Source organism: Arvicanthis niloticus, chromosome 20, assembly GCF_011762505.2.
Source record: "Arvicanthis niloticus isolate mArvNil1 chromosome 20, mArvNil1.pat.X, whole genome shotgun sequence".
Taxonomy (NCBI): domain Eukaryota; kingdom Metazoa; phylum Chordata; class Mammalia; order Rodentia; family Muridae; genus Arvicanthis; species Arvicanthis niloticus.
In genome coordinates this window covers 27,685,884-27,702,129 of record NC_047677.1, presented here as the reverse complement: position 1 = coordinate 27,702,129, position 16,246 = coordinate 27,685,884, and the positions used below count along the sequence as shown (strand labels likewise).

The window sequence follows — 16,246 nt, the reverse complement described above, 5'->3', positions numbered from 1 at the left end:
TGCAAAATAAGGGGGTTGGGCCAGACTGTATCTGCCTGCTTATCTGGGGGTGGGGGGGGTGGGGAGAGAATCACACCATGGTATTGTGGTCCATCTGTATATTAAGTGTGGTGTTTGTTAAAGAAAATAGTTAAGGGGCTGGAGAGATGGCACAGTGGGTAAGAGCACTTGCTGCTCTTCCAGAGGGCCCAGGTTCGATTCCCAGCATCCATCAGCATTGGGTAGCTCATTGGTTACAGGCTGTAATTCCAGCTCCAGGGCGTCTGTCATTCTCTTCTGGGTACGCCGTGTATGTAATATACATACATACATACATACATACATACATTCAGGTACATACACAGCAAACAAATCCTTTTTTAAAAAAAGAAAATAATTAGGTACCTTAAGTGTTTGATTTTATAGGTGCTGGTTGGGTTAGGTCTGGAAATGTTCAGAGGAAAAGTCACCATTTTAAAGAAAAATCTTATTCAGTAAGGTGGTTCATGCCTGTGATGCCAGCACTCTAGAAGCTGGGGAGACAGGTTTACCAATTCAAGCCAGGCGGGGGTACACAGAGAAAGACCCTGTCTCAAAACAAAGATAAAGTAGAGCAATAATACACACACACACTCACACACACATACATACACAGAAACATAGACACAGACATACACATACAAAGAGACATAAATACACAATACTGACATAGATATACATGTACATACACACAGACATAAACACATACACACAGACATGGACACCTACACACACAGACATAGACATACAATACATATACAGAGACATAGACACATACATACATACACACACATACACACAGAGACCTAGACACCTAACACAGATAGACATAGATACCTACACACACACACACACACACACACACACACACACACATACCTAATTGAGACGCCCAAGTAGCACATGGTAGTCCAGGTTCAAGTGTGCACGTGGTAACGGGCCAGCGGAGCTTGGGACATATGGAAATCCCCGGTGACTGTGTCTGGCTCTTCTGGAGACTTTGTCACTGTACCACCTTGTTCTGCTGACCTTCTGAAAGAGTCGGGATTCTTACCTGTCACAGTAGGGTCACCATTTACAAAGGAGGTTGGCCATCTCAGGGGAGCCTCAGAGTGACCGTTGCTTTTGTATTTTATAGTGGGGAGGAAGAACAGAGCTCAGAGAGGGACCTGTCTTTTCCAGGACCTCAGAGCCTCTAAGTAATGTGGGCTTCTGCTGCCGGGTTCAAAGCAGCTCTGTCTGTGGGCGGGCTCAGGTAGTCTTCACAACTGTCTCTCTTTTGAGGCAGGATTTTACATTGTAGTGCAGCTCCTGCCCCACCTCAGCCTCCCAAGAAGCAGGATTTGCAGGTGTGAGCCACGCCACACCCACACCAGCCTTGTGTTTGTTTTTCATTTTCTCCAAGCTGAAGAGGAAGGATTAAGGTGCCAGGCGTCTCCTCTCCATCCCCAACCCTTTGTCTTCCTACTTCTCTTTTTCCCTGACTTTTCTAAAGCCCCCAGTGTCTTGTTTCCTAGCTCGGTGTGTGTAGGACCCTTGTTCTGGAAGGTGTCCCACGACGATCTCCCGGCTGGGGACAGGGTGGGAACAGGGAGGGCTCACTATTGTCTCCACGCCGCCTCCGGCCTGCGTTTTCCGCTGTCTGTAGATCTCCATCCCGACCTGATGTGGGAGGTCGAAGCCAAAGGACACAGAGATCGAGCGGGAGGGGAGATTGCCTGCCCCTGCCGCTGCTTCTGGCGCCCTGTCGCTGACTGGTCTCTCCCAGGTGTTGCCCCTGTCTCTCCGAGCTGAACCGGTCCAGGCCCGGGCTAGGCTGATAAGGAGCCAACTAGCTGACAAGGAGGCAGCCTGGTGTCCCAGGCAGGTTCCAGGAGAGCCAGCGGTTCCGAAGTGTTACAGCTCTTTGCTAAGCCGGGAAGTGCCGGCCAGGTAGCAGGGAAAGGTGGTAGATCCCTTGCCCAGTGTTAACAGCTCTGGAGCCAGCTAGCTGGCGAAGAGAGGAGGGTCCACGACGGAAGCTCTCAGACAACAGGATGGTTCTTGTGTGCGCTTTACTTCTCAATTAAGCTCAATATATACAGTTTTAGGTGGGTGAAGGTTTTAGCAGCAGGTAACCTCATTGGCTTAGTCTGAGGTTTTTGAGGATGCCTCATATGCATGTGAGGAGGGCCTGGGGCACCATTCCCACGTGACCATGATGGTCATAGACCTCTCAACCTCTCTGTGGGAGGGGCTGTGAAGGGCAGAAGCTGAGAGAGCCAGGGGCCCAGGAACAGAGCTGAACACCTTCCGTCCCAGGGGGTCTCCAGGGTTCAAAAGCTCGTTCGACCAGGCACCCGGTTGTCTGTCTCTCAGCTCAGTGCCCCACAGGTGTGGAAGAGGGAGCTTCCTGTTATAGCCTGCACTTAGCTCCAATTAGCAGTTGGCGAAGTCTCCAGTTTAGCCATTAATTTGGGACCAGAAGAAGCCACCCACCTCCGGTCCCTGGCTGTCATCCCTGACACTTCCCTGCCAATGCTAGCTAGTATGTTATGGGGCCTAAGGCCTGCAACAGACGTCCTGGAGAGCACGGGGCATGGGCCTTCCTTTCTCCCTCCCTTCCTTTCTCTCTCTCTCTCTCTCTCTTTCTTTCTCTCTTTCCTTTCTTCCTTCCTTCCTTCTCTCCCTTCCTCCTCCTTTTTCTTCCTTTCATTTTTTCTTTCTTTTTTCTTTTCTTTCTTTCTTTTATTTTTTGTTTTTCCAAAACAGGTTTGCCTTCTATAGCCTTGGTTATCCTAGAACTAGCTCTGTAGACCAGGCTAGCCTTGAACTCACAGAGATCTACCTGCTGCTGCCTTCCAAGTGTAAGGATCAATGGCACACATTACAGGAAAGGGAAAACAATGCTGTAGCTCTGACTTAGAGTCAGGAATTTTGCAGTTTGGCCATTACAGAGGAAGTTGTACATGCCAGGACAAATCACTCCAAGTTTGCCAGGATGTATTTTGTTATTGTTGTTGCGGTTTGTTTTTTGAGACAGAGTCTTTCTCTATTAAGCCTGACTGTCCTGGAAATTGTTATGTAGAACAGGCTTGCCTCAAACTCACCTGAGATCCTCCTGTCTCTGCCTCTTGAGAGTCTGGGATTAAAGGTGTGTGCCACCATGGCTGACCTCCAGGATGTATTTTAAAATGTTCTTGGGTCTAAGCACACCCCTTTCAGATCCACATGTTTTAATGCAGTTCACAACTGTCTCTAACCCCTGTTCCAGGGTATCCGACACCCTCACACAGACATACATGCAATCAAAACACCAACGTGTATACAATAAATAATTTTAAAAGGTGCTCCAATTGTGTCTAAAATGTTTCTCAGACATTAGAAAAGAAAAACCCATAGTCCCTGTACTACAAGTGGTGTCCCCTTGACAAAAGGGTCCCAGAGCCTCTGGACACTCACAGACCTTCAGATCGTTCCTATGTACACACAGGGCCTCTGCCCTCCGCCCAGAGCAAACAGCCACCTTTTTGTCTTGGGTGCCTGTCTTAGTTTGGGTCTTATTGCTGTGAAGAGACACCATGGCCACAGTAACTCTTGTAAAGAAAAACACTTACTTTGGGCTGGCTGACAGGTTCAGAGGTTTAGTTCATAATCATCATGGTGGGAAGCATGGCAGCATGCAGGCAGACATGGCGCTGGAGGAGTCAAGAGTTGTATATCTTGATCCGCAGGGAGGTGAAGAAGACATAGCTTGAGCATAGAAGACCTCAAAGCCCGCCTCCAGTGACACACTTTCTCTACCAAGGCCACACTCATTCCAACAAGGTCACACCTCCTAATAGTCCACTCTCTGTGGGCCAGGCATTCAAGCACACGAGTCTATGGGCTCCTTAGCCTGTCATGTTGAGAATAGAGGGAGGACACTCAGAAGCCCATTGAGTCACCGAGGCGATACCCCACCTATTTAAGTCCCAGTGCCTTGCACACGGTGGTGGTTGATGGGTGTAGAATGTAGTGCAGGATGCGTCTTAGTTACTTTTCTGTTGCTGTGAAGAGACACCATCACCAAAGCAACGTATGCTGGGCCTATGGTTCCAGAGGGTTAGAGTCCGTGATGGCAGACTGGAGGAGGCGTTCTGCATTCGGGAGCTGCAGCTGAGAGCTCACGTCTCAATCCATGAGTTTTCTGAAACCCCAAAGCTTGCCTCCTCCAGTGATGAACTTCCTTCAGCAAGGCCACACCTCCTAACCCTCCCCAAATACCCACCAAGTGGGGATCAAGTATTCAAATGTCTGAGACTTGCTGGGGTGTTTCCTTGAAGTCCACAGGATTCTTCCCTCCCGCTGGGAGGTAACCTTGGATCAAAATGGCTATCACAGGAAAGTGGTTGGTTTTTCTGTTTGTTGTTTGCTTTCTGACATGGGACTTAGGTTTTGAGATATGTGCGTGATAGTGATTCCTGAGTGATCTACGGGAAAGAAGTAACAGTTATTGAGCACCTGCTGGACGCCCAGAACTTTGGAGTGTCCTTTTGCTTCAAGGGCTTCAAGGACCAAGTAGTTACTTGGTCATTGTGAGTTGACTTGACTAACCACTTTCCATGTGGCTTCTGTGGCAAGAGCGTGCTATGTGGAGAAGCCATTCAACTTCCTAAACTTTTGGGATATGCTAGAACATTTGTGATATATGTGCAGGCTATGTCAAGGTCACAGTTGGTAGGTGGTGCTGGCTCCTATCATCAGGCCATGCACGTATCTATGGACTGCCGAAAGGGCAGAGTAAGTATGGTTCATATTGTCACCAGTGAGGGCGTCCCGTCCTGTTGTTGCTTTTGTAGACATTGAGAAGAGCAGAGAGATCCCTTTTACCCAGTGAACTAGGATGCATTCCCAAGAGAGGAGAGCGCTGAGCTGAGCATTATAAATAAATAAATAAATAAATAAATAAATAAATAGGTTTTTTTTCAGACAAGACTAGTCTAGCCTTGAACTCAGGGCCTCATGCACGCTAGGCAAGCACTCTGTCTACTGATCTACATCTCTAACTCATGTTGACTATTGTTTCTGGCTGCCTGGGTGCCCTGGGCTGTAGGGGAAGGCAGTCATGGGTTGGGTGAGAAGGAAGAAGGTTGGGCCCATGGGAGTCTGTCAGTGGATCTCCCCCACCATGTAAGGCTCTCATCCCTAGGGTCTCCAAGTTTCTATCCCAGAATTCCCCATTCTCTCCTACCATCAGTACAGCTCTGGTCCTGCATCTGAGTGCTCCTGCAGTGGCCTGAGTCAGGGACTTTCAGTCTCCAGGGTCTGATGTGCAGGGTACACCACAGGGAGCATGGCCTTGTGCTCTGTTGGGCTCTTGGCAATGAGCGGTCAAGGCTGAGAGGAAGTAGGTTCTTGGCAGCCACCATTATCCAAGGACCATGGAGACGCTTCCAGAGAGGCAGGGCAGAGGGCTGGAGAGAGCCGGGATATATATGTGTGTGTGTGTGTGTGTGTGTGTGTGTGTGTGTGTGTCTGTCTCTCTCTCTCTCTCTCTCTCTCTCTCTGTCTCTCTCTCTGTCTCTGTGTTTTTGTGGCAGGGGGCAGGAAGGGAAGGTGATTTCCCCTTGTCCCTCCCCTCCTTCCCAAAACCTCCTCTGTGGTTTTCACATTCACCCTGATCCACTCTCCTGTCCAGAAGGGGCTTACTGTGGAGGACTTTCTTTAGGCTCAGAAGCGTCTCAGGCTATGTCATCTCTCAGATTTACCCCTCCCAGGTGCATGTCGTCCAACCCAGTGCCTCCTTCCTGGCTTACTTCAGTGGACCCTCCCTGGATTCCCCAAGGACAAAGAAATGGCCACGAATTGTCTCAGTATGCGGTTGGGTTCTTATGACTCCCACCTGTCTGTCTGGGCTACACTGTATGGCCATGGTGGTTCTTGACTGGAAATTCCTCTCTGCCCTGGCTGCACTGAATAACTGGTTTTACAAACCTCCCAGCATCTCTCCCTCACTGTCTGGAATGCACTGCATGCGTGGGGGAGTCTTTGAAATCAACTTTCTGCCATCGGGATGGTAGAAAATGATGTTTACTCTGCCTCCTAGGCCGGCTTGTTTTGTGAAGGCTGGCCTCAGCTGGGCCAAGTCAGGAAGGGTACAAAATGCCCCCTGAAGTTTTTCTCTAGCACAGGAAAGACTGAGGGAGGAAAAGCACCCTGCTCTTAAATAAGACTTACATAAAGAAAACCCACAAGCCAGGCAGAGTTGCAGGATGATCTGAAGGGAGGCCAGCTAACATCGGGACCAGATTAGCTACCTGCACCCTGGCCTGCACGGAACAGCACACACAGTGAAATGAGGTCCCCCTCCCTAAGAGTCGCCAATAACTGTCCTTTTGAGTAGAGTTTCTATTTAAATATCTAGGTAAGGGAATATGGGGGTGGGGCGTGGATCTGGCCTGAACTGGTTTTGAGTGCATTCACAGTGAGTCAAATGTGTTGTTCTCCTAGTGAACTTTTAGGGAGCGCTCTCCCCACTGGCCGTCCTATGCTTATGCATGTTTGGGTGAGCATATGGCTAAAATCATATGTGCTGTGGGAAGGGACACATTTTCAGTGAGCAGAAACATATGAAACCCAAGCCTGTCAATCAAAACAGAAAACCACCTGGGCTGCTCCTCTTAGCAACCAAGCTCCTTCTTTTGGACCCATCAAAGGAGGCCTCAAAGGAAAGCCAGGGCCTTTGAGAGACATTTGGTTCAGGTGGCCTGCTGTGTAGCTTGACAGCATGGCTGGTCTGTTCTATCACTTGGCTTTTGAATGACATTTCCTTGCTACTTTGCCATCTGTTTTTTTGCTTTTATTTCAATTATTTGATTAAGATGCTAAGATCTCAGAATCACCTGATCTTGATGTAACACTGGTAACAGAAGTTCAGGGTCCTCAGCTACATAGTTAGCACCAGGCCAAGCCTGGGCCACATGAGTCTCTGCCTCACAATAAAATAAGGAGCCTGTGGTGATAGATCAGTGGTTAAGGGCACTGGCTGCTCGTCAGAGGACCTACGTCCGATGGCCAGCACCCACATGGCAGCTCACAGCCATCTAAAACTCCAGTTCCAGTTCCTTTCTGGCTTCCTTGGGCATCAGGCACATAAGTGGTACACAGACACGCATGTAGACAAAATACACATATGCACAAAAAATATGTTCTGTTATGACAGCAGGCTTTACTTTAGTATTTGACAGGTAAGTGACAGGAACCAGAGCGAGGCTGTGCAGGCCCAGAATGCTAGCTCCAGTAGCTTGCCTCTAACTGTTCCTTCCTGCTCTATATACGGAAGAGAGACCGGGACAGAAGCATGGGGAGACATACTGTATTCCATCAGTGACGGTCACCAGGACTGTTAAGTCATCTCCATTTGTAAGACTGGAGAGTAGATTGCAGTTAGAGGCCGAGTTAGTCAGTGCTGCGGTACTGTAACAAGTTACCTGAGATGATCAACTTGGGAAGAGGAAAGGTTCTTTTGAGTTCATTGTTTTGGGAGTTCTGGGCTGTGATCTAATGGCACAGTTGCTTTAGGGCCGATGAGGAGGCAGTCCATTAGGGAGGGAGCACAGGGTGGAGAGAAACTCATGTACCTTGTGGCCCTGGAAGAGATGAGGAGGAAGAAGGGGATAAGAGTCAATTGTTTCTTCCAAGGGCGTGCGTGCCCTTAGGGAGCTCAAGACTTCTGTCTTGGCTCCACCAGCTCCCAGCAGCCCCACCCTGGGGAGTAAGCCTTTACTCTGAGAGACGCTTGGTTAAAAGAAAGACATGACTTTTCCCTGCAGGCCGTATTCCAGAGACTCCCTGAATCCATCCAGAGGACAGACCTTTGCTCCCTATCTGATCCCTTGTGCCCCATGTGAAGCCTGACAGTTCTGGAGCACAGCTGGATCCTGTAATGTGGGCTAGGGTTGGAAATGGACCTTGCAGACTCCTTTAAGTACAAAGCTGCTCCAGCTGGGATGAGCCAGCCAGGCGCCAACCAGATGCATCCCAAGGACCTACAGGTGCCGGGCATCACACAGGGCAGCCTGTTTCCCAGCAGCTTTGTACAGCTGGGCCTGTCTCTGCTCATGAGAAGGCTGAGCTCCAGGCTGGTTCTGAAAGGGACCAGTTCATCCTGGACAACAGGGCTCTCCAACAGAAGGGCAAAGAGGCAGCCTAGTTCCACAGTCTAAGGCCTGGTCACAGACCGCCAGCGGCATGTTCTTTTCCCACCGTGTCCCAGTTGTGCATGGCCTGTGCCCCTACCCTATGCCTGTTTAGCTGAAGCCATCCCATTTGACAAATGATCTGTTTGCTTCCTGCACTGGAGTTGGGGTGGCTGGCTGCCTGGGGCAGGGCTATAATTAGCGAAGGAGGGACCGGATTGCACGCTGGCATTGACTGATGACTTTATACCCAGATGGGTAAATTGATGTCATCAGAGATGTAAATATCACTTGGAAAATGTTAAGTTCCTGAGAAGACTCATGCCAGCTTCCTGTCCTGATCTGCGTTGCTCCGAACAGCTGCTCAGGGAGTCTGGGTTAGCCTGTGCTTTGGGGGGTGGGGGGTGGGGTGGGAAGGGCAGTGTGAAGGGTGACACCATCTTTAACCATGAGGGATGGGCCTATGATGTCAAAGTGTGTGGTGGTGAGGGAGTCAGGAGGCCTGGGTTTTCTGATTTGCTGTGGGAGCTTTGCCCAGGCTTTGGAGTACAGGAGCTCTTGCGACCGGCTAGCCTAGCAGCAAGGAGATAGTGATGGTGTCTGATGTGATCAGACCCAGGGAAGTTTGGTTTACAGCCAGCAAGGCTGGCCTGGAGCGGTCCCAGGGCTCCAGGGAGCTTGTAAAAATCAAAGAATCCATCCATTGTCCTTCTGCAGAGGACTGAGATTGGCTGTGTCTGAAATTGTCCCGCAGCTCTGGGAATTAAGGGGTGGACTTAAAGGCCAAGCAGAAGCAAAGAGGAAGAGGCAGGCAGGAAACAGGGGTAGGGACAGGCCTGGGGTCTGGGAGTGGGCAGGAGAGCAGCAAGCAAAGGGGAGATACCAGAGCCCAGAGCCCAGAGCCCAGAGCCCAGAGCCCAGAGCCCAGAGCCCAGAGCCCATCCTGTAGAAAACAGGGAGCTTTAACCACAGGAGGCTCACAACTTTGCAGAACATATGGAATCAATCCTGAAAATACTAACACGGATGGACTGAACAGTTCAGCTATAGGATGAGACTCAAACTTTTCCCCCAAAAGACTCCATAAAGCCCCACCCCCTCATCTCCTCAAGAACCCTGGGCCCCGGGGTATTTGATTGCCTCCATGCCTGGACTCTGACAACTCCTGGGCTCTGTGGAATGTCACCATCTATGGTGGTGTGGATGTTTGATTCCCCAGTTTGTGGATTGTTTAGGAAGGATTAGGGGGTGTGGCCTTGCTGGAGGAGGAGTGTCACTGGGAGACAGGCTTTGAAGGTCCAGAAGCCCAAGCCAAGCCTAGCCTCCCTCTCTCCCTGTGAAGTGCATCCAGAGGTACAGGTGCTGACCCACACAGGGTTAGGATGCAGTGAGCAGCCCATGGGTGTGGAATCTTTTAGGCAGGTGGCTAACCACTGAGTTATATCCCCAGCCACTTCAGGCTTTTTTTTCTTAAGTCAGGTTTTCATGTAGCCCACGCTGGCCTCAAACTTGCTTTATAGCTCTGGATCCTGTCTCTTAGCTTCCCACTGTTGTGAGAGCAAGACTTGCCCCCCCCCCCCCCCCCAGGGTCTCATGTAGCCCGCCCAGGCTGCTCTTGTTTGGATTCCTTTGCCCAAAATTTCCCTGGTTTTTTTTGTTTTTTGTTTTTTGTTTTTTGTTTTTTTTTTTTTTTTTGTTTTTTTTTTTTGGCTGACCAATTCATATGGAACTGCTGGCTGAGTCCGTCCATGTTGTTAGCCTTCCTGGTCATGTAACCACAGAGACCTTCTTTCTGGACAAGGAGTGGGGTCTCAGCAAACCAGGGTATGGCAAGTCTTTGCAAGCCAGGAAGACTTAGCTTAAAATCTGAGAGGGCTCTGGGTCAGTCCAAGAGAGCTGGTTTTCTGGTGATCCTGTCAGCTGTTTCTGTGTCACAGAGACGTGGCTCCTGGCTTGCCTGTCACTTCTCTGAGCTCAGACGGAGGCAGGCACTCCCCTTAACATAGGATAGCCTTGGCACTATGTGAGTTTACCATAGGCTGTAAGGAGCCTCCTATGGCCACTGAAAGGCTGGAAGTCTTTATGGGGTACCCTCTATGGTACTCTAGGTGGTGGCCACCCCTGGGCTTGCTGAGTCCCCAGCATAGCTCAATAACGCTGTCAGAATATCTCTCATTTCTCTCACTCTGCACATGGCTTCTGTTACTCCTTGCTGCATTCTGTGGAGACATCTATAAAGCTAATGGCCTTTCCCCGTCCTCCAGAAAACACAGCTCTGGTGCCAGAATCCTTGGTTGTGCAGACTTGGGGGAAGTGATGGCTGACCTTGAGGTCTGTGGGAAAGTGCAGCCCACGTTCCTTCAGCAGACACGGGGTGTAAATGCTGACCAAGCTTCTTCAGTGTTGGGACTGCCAGGGTGACAGGTGTGTGTGTGTGTGTGTGTGTGTGTGTGTGTGTGTGTGTGCATGCACATGCGCACGTGCTCTGGACTGTCAAAATACTACCTGTCCTGGAGTTATGCTATGTTTAGGGAAGTGTCTTAGTTAGGGTTTCCATTGCTGTGAAGAGACACTGTGACCAAGGCAACTCCTATAAAAGCAAACATTTAATTAGGGCTGGCTTACAGTTTCAGAGGTTCAGTCTATTATCATCATAGGAGGAAGCATGGCAGTGTCTAGGCAGGCACGGTGCTGGAGAAAGAGTTGAGAGTTCTACATGTTGATCCAAAGGCAGCCAGGAGGACACTTTTTCTACAGGCATCAAGGAGATAAAACCTCAAATCCTACCCCCACAGTGACACACTTCCTCCAACAATCCCACACCTACCCCAACAAGGCCACACCTCCCAAATGCTACTCTCTGGGACAAGCATATTCAAACCACCACAAGGGGTAAATAAGGGCCAGTGAGGTCACTCACTGGGCCAGGGTGCCTGCCATGGGCCCGTTTACCTGAGTTCAATATTCAGTTCTCACATAGCGGAAGTTGTCTTCTGACCCCCACAGGCTGCTTTCTCCCCAAATAAGTAAATAAATGTAATATAAATTTTTAAAAATAATGTATATTTAATACTAATAAGCACAAATCCCAGAGTGACGGTGCATGTAGTAATCCCAGTACTTGGGAGGCCAAGGTGGAGAGACTAGCAGTTTAAGGTCTTCCTAGGCTGCACAGCAAGTTCAAGGCCAGCCTGGGCTACATGAGACTGTATATCAGCAAAACAAACAAACACCCCCCTCCAACAGGCTCATAAACACAAAAGGAGAAAAAATAAGCCAGGAGAAAAGATCTGAGGGGTTTCATGGGGAGGGATCACTCTCTATCATTAAAAAAGATGCTTTTTGTGGTGTGTGTGTGTGTGTGTGTGTGTGTGTGTGTGTAGGGGTCAGGGAGAGAGAGAGAGAGAGAGAGAGAGAGAGAGAGAGAATGGGAGAGTCTCTAATGTAGCCCAGGCTGACCTGGAACCCTCCCACTTAGCTTCCTGAGAGGTAATATTACAAGCATGTAGACCAGGACAATTGGGGGTTTCCAGTGTTTAATACTGTGGTTCCACGGGGCTTCACGAGGCTGGTGACAACCAAAACACTCAGAGAAGGGTTTGGGGGACCGTGCCATGGGATGTCAGGGGGAAGCATGTTCTGCTAAAGGGGAGCAGAAGGCCAAGCAGGCAGCCCATGTGGCTAAAGCATGTCCAATGTCACAGTGTTAAAACGCTAGTCAGTAGAGAGTGTACTTAGTAAAACCCCTAGAAGTCTTCTCTCCTCTTCTGATCTTCAGCCTTCCTAACAGTCATTCTGAAGGGAAATTCCTTACTTGTGATTTTATACCGAGTGAAGTGTGTGTCCCTGAGCAGCTGGGAAACGTCCCTGGAGTGGCATGTCTATTGAATATGCATGGTGGTGACCCTGTGCCCCCATGTTTCTAGAACATCCATCTTTGTGATCTCATAAAACCTTTTAACAAGCTGTGGGGTGTGCAAGACTGGAGTGTGTTCATACCCATTACTCAGATGAGAATGTAGCCACCTGGTGAATTCCTGTCCCAGAACGGAGACTCAAACCCATGTTCTCTGACGCTGTGGGCAGTGACGAATCCCTGGTCTGCCATCTCTGTCCTCTATAGTCGGTATCAGTCTTCAGGGGGCCTTTATAACACAGCACCACTGAGTTCTCCTTCCTCACAGTTTGTGGGTCAGAGCCTAAGATAAAGTTCTTGACAGAGTCCCAAGCCCTCTCCCTGGCCCGTCTTCCTCATGCATCTTCCTGTGTCCCTCCTTCTGTGTGGTAATCTCAATATCTCCTTTTCATTTCTCTTCAGTCAGGGTCTTGTGTATCCCAGGCTGGCCTCAAACCTGAATGTGGCCAGAGAGGGCGTAACCCCCAGTTCTGCTTTTACCTGGCCAGTGCATAAACCACCACTCGGTTTGTGCCACGCTGGGAATCAAACCCAGGGCATCTGCAATCCAGGCAAGCACTTTACCGACTGAGTTATTCTCCCAGCCTGTAATTTCTTACAGTGACAGCACTCATATGGATTAGAGCCACTTTAGTGACTTCATTTTAACTTAATTACTACTTTTGAGGTCCTAGCTCCAAATATAGTCACATTTTGAGGTATTCATTTGTGAGGGAACATAGCTGAACACACAGCAGAGTCCCCCGTGTATAGTCCTCTGGGGGAGCCTGTGTCTTGTGGCTGCTACCAGAGACCCAGAGAGATGCTTTGAGTAAAGTCAAGTAGATGTCTAACATCTTTCTCCTACCTCAACACCTGCTTTTTTTTTTTTAAATATTTGTTTGTTTGTTTATTCATCTACCTATCTATCTGTTGGCCAGCTATCTTGAACTCCATGTGTGAATGGACTTTGAACTTCTGATCTCCCTGACCCCACTTTCTAAGTGCTGGGATTATAGGTGGACACTACTGCTCCTGGCTTATACTCAGCAGTGGATCCAGGAGGTCCTCCTGCATGCCAGGCAAGCATGCTCCGACTGAACTATTACACCCCCATAACCTCTCGCTTTCTACTCTTTGTGCAGCTGATTGGGGGCCTGATCCTGTCAGTGGGGATCTACGCAGAGGCGGAGCGGCAGAAATACAAAACCCTAGAGAGTGCCTTCCTGGCCCCGGCCATCATCCTTATCCTCCTGGGGGTGGTCATGTTCATCGTCTCCTTCATCGGGGTGCTGGCTTCCCTGCGGGACAACCTGTGCCTTCTCCAGTCGGTAAGTGGCTCCTCCCAACCCTCATCGTATGTAGGGAGTGATTCTGGGTATCTCTAAGAAAAAGCTGAAGAGCCTGTCTCTCTGCCCAGGCCTGCTCAATTCCTTCTGCCTTTCACACAAACAAGCTGCCCCAGAGCATTTCCTGAACCAGTAGTCACTGGAGCACAGTAGTCCAGGTTTGCCCCAGCTACTTCACATCAGCGTGTGCATCTGACTTGAATACTGCTGTCACAGAGATGCTCTCGGTTGTCACGGGAGAAATGGCAATCAGCTGAAAGCAAGCAAATCCAGGGCGTGGGGGTGGAGTGTGAAGACTCATCCAGCTCACACAGCCAGGGACCCTCATAGCACAGCCAGGCAAGGCTGGCCAGTCTGTTTTGCCACCTCCTGCTACCTCAGGTCATCTTCAGGCTCAGAGTCTTTATTGCTGAGTCCAGGGCACCTTTCTTGAACACTCTGGGTGGAGTCCCAGTACACTGGAGTACCTGGCTCAGATCACATGCCCACCAGGTGGATGGTTGTAGTCAATGCAAACCCTGTCTCTAGCTGAGGGATGACACCCCAATGCTGAGGCCACTGGGTGTGAAGACCCACTTCCTCTGTTGTATCTGTCTTTACCTCAGTAGCCCCACTATTTCCTCTAAGGGGATTTCTTTATAGTCACACAAGCGGCATCTTGGTACTGCCCACGGCTGGCAGTTGCTAGAATCAATTTGGTCAGTATCTATTAACCCATGATGCCTTTAGTTACCCTTAGAGTAACTAAAAAGACAAAGTTGGGTGACTTGAGAAGCCCAGGCTATGAGGCTCTGCATCATGAAAAGGGTCTGGGTGGGCTGAGGCAGGAGGAACCTGTGGGCAGGATAAGGGAATAGAGTGTGTACCCCCCAAATGCAGGTACCCCTTCTATACTTGGTTGACTAGGAAGCCTCTTCTGAGCTGTTAGGGATGTGGGGGGTGGGGGGGGGGTAGTCAGGGACTGGAAGTGGTGCCCAGGCCTGTTCCCTCTGTTGTGTTAGAGGGGGAAAGACCACACATAAAGTGAGGGAAGAGCCCACCGTTCATCCTACAGCCCACTGAGGACCCCTGGGAAAAACATGAGGAGTACCTACCTGGGGCAGCTCAGTCTACCTGGGGCAGCTCAGTCATTCTCTAGATTCAAGGCTTCTTGAGCACAGCCCTGTGTTCTCTAGGAGGCCCCACAAGGCCCAGTCAGGGAGGGCTACTGCCTTATCATGGTTGATCTCAGTGCACGTGGGGAGTCCCTTGAGCCACCTTCCTGCAAACCCCCAAATGAATGTCTGCATCTTGTTTTGCAGTTTATGTATATCCTGGGAATCTGCCTGGTCATGGAGCTTATTGGTGGCATAGTGGCTTTGATCTTCCGGAACCAGGTAGGCCTGTGGGTTCATCATTGGCCATATGTGTACCAAGAGCCCAGTGTGAATGCTCTGGGTTGTACCCAGGGTGCTGGGTGGGCAGGATAGACAGAGGGTTCTCCTAAGAAGCCAATTAGGTGAGCTGGGATAGCCCAGACCATGCAGCTCTGTGTCATGAAAAGTGGCTAGGAGGGCAGAGGCTGATAGAACCTCTGGGCAGGCTGGCAGAAGACCGTGGATGGGGGTCTGCTTGCCTGGTGGGGTAATGTGTGGAGAGGAAGCTGGAAGGGAGGGTTGGGTAGATGGCTCGGGGTGCGTGTTGGTCCTCAGAGGCCGAGCGTTAGGTGCCCTGGGTGACTTTGAAAGGCAGTGAGTTGTTTGAGATGTACGCAGGGAAGGGCTTGGCCTGACTCATGTCTGTCTCACTCCAGCAGTTGAGAACAGGCAGTAGGAAGTAAGGGCGACATGGGAGGCTGAGACAACCACCCAGAGAAGAAGGGATGGTGGCCCAGATGGAAGTGAAGGCAAATGTCCCCAGATCACAGTCGGTGGGGTGTAATGCGTGTTTTGGACCTGTACATACGGTTGAAGGGAGGGGCATGTTGAGTGAGCGATGCCTGACACCCAAGACCCAGCAGTGTCTGCAAAATGAGGACCCCATAGACAGGCACAAGTCTCACAGCTCCAGGTCCCCAGTGTATGGCTCAGGCATGTGCTAGACCAGTGGCTCTCAACCTCCTTAAAGCTGCAACCCTTTAATAGGGTTCCTCATGTTATGGAGACCCCTCCCCCAACCATAAAATTAGTTTTGTTGCTACACCATAACTGTAATTTTGCTAGTTAGAAATCATGATGTGAATAGTTTTGGAGAGAGAGGTTTGTCAAAGGGGTCGTAACCCATAGGTTGAGAACCGCTTTACTAGACCCTGCCCGGCATTTCTTGTCCAAGATCTCGTTAGTGACGGTAGTGTCTTTGGGATGCTGGGATGGAACCCAGGATCTTACACATTGCTAGGCCAGAGCTCTACCGTTGCTGCTCACAGCTGTCTTTCCTCCTGTAATCTTCTGCCTTCTTCCTCCTTGGGTGGTATTATGGGAAAGGCTTGAGCAAGGCCTGTTTGCAGAAGTCTAGGTCTCCTGTCCACTTCCCTGACCACACCCCGCAGGTCCCAGACATCTTGGTCCCTGGCCTTCCAGGAACTGTTAAGACGATGCCCCAGCAGGAGACAGAGGCAGGCAGCTCTCTGTGAGTCTGGGGTCAGCCTGGTCTACATAGCCAGTTCCAGGACAGGCAGGGCTATGTAGAGAGACCCTGTCTCAAGACAACAAGATTGCACCTCAGGCTGCAGGCAGGTCACATCAGAAACTTGTTGAAAGTTGATCCTAAGTTACCGAGTTATTACTTCCTGTGTTTCATCTGGGTTGCTCCTAACTCTGATTGGCCAGCCCTCGGAGCCATGTTTT

The 16,246-nt window shown here is 50.1% G+C and overlaps 1 protein-coding gene across 1 annotated transcript in view; it reads left to right on the top strand.

Annotated features, from left to right (window-relative positions):
- Tspan15 (tetraspanin 15) overlaps positions 1-16,246 on the top strand; it is a 45,296-nt gene that overhangs the window by 15,776 nt on the left and 13,274 nt on the right. The window contains exons 2-3 of the mRNA XM_034524284.2: positions 13,218-13,403; positions 14,723-14,797. Coding sequence (XP_034380175.1) covers positions 13,218-13,403; positions 14,723-14,797 — 261 coding nt within the window. The remainder of the gene's footprint in view (positions 1-13,217; positions 13,404-14,722; positions 14,798-16,246) is intronic.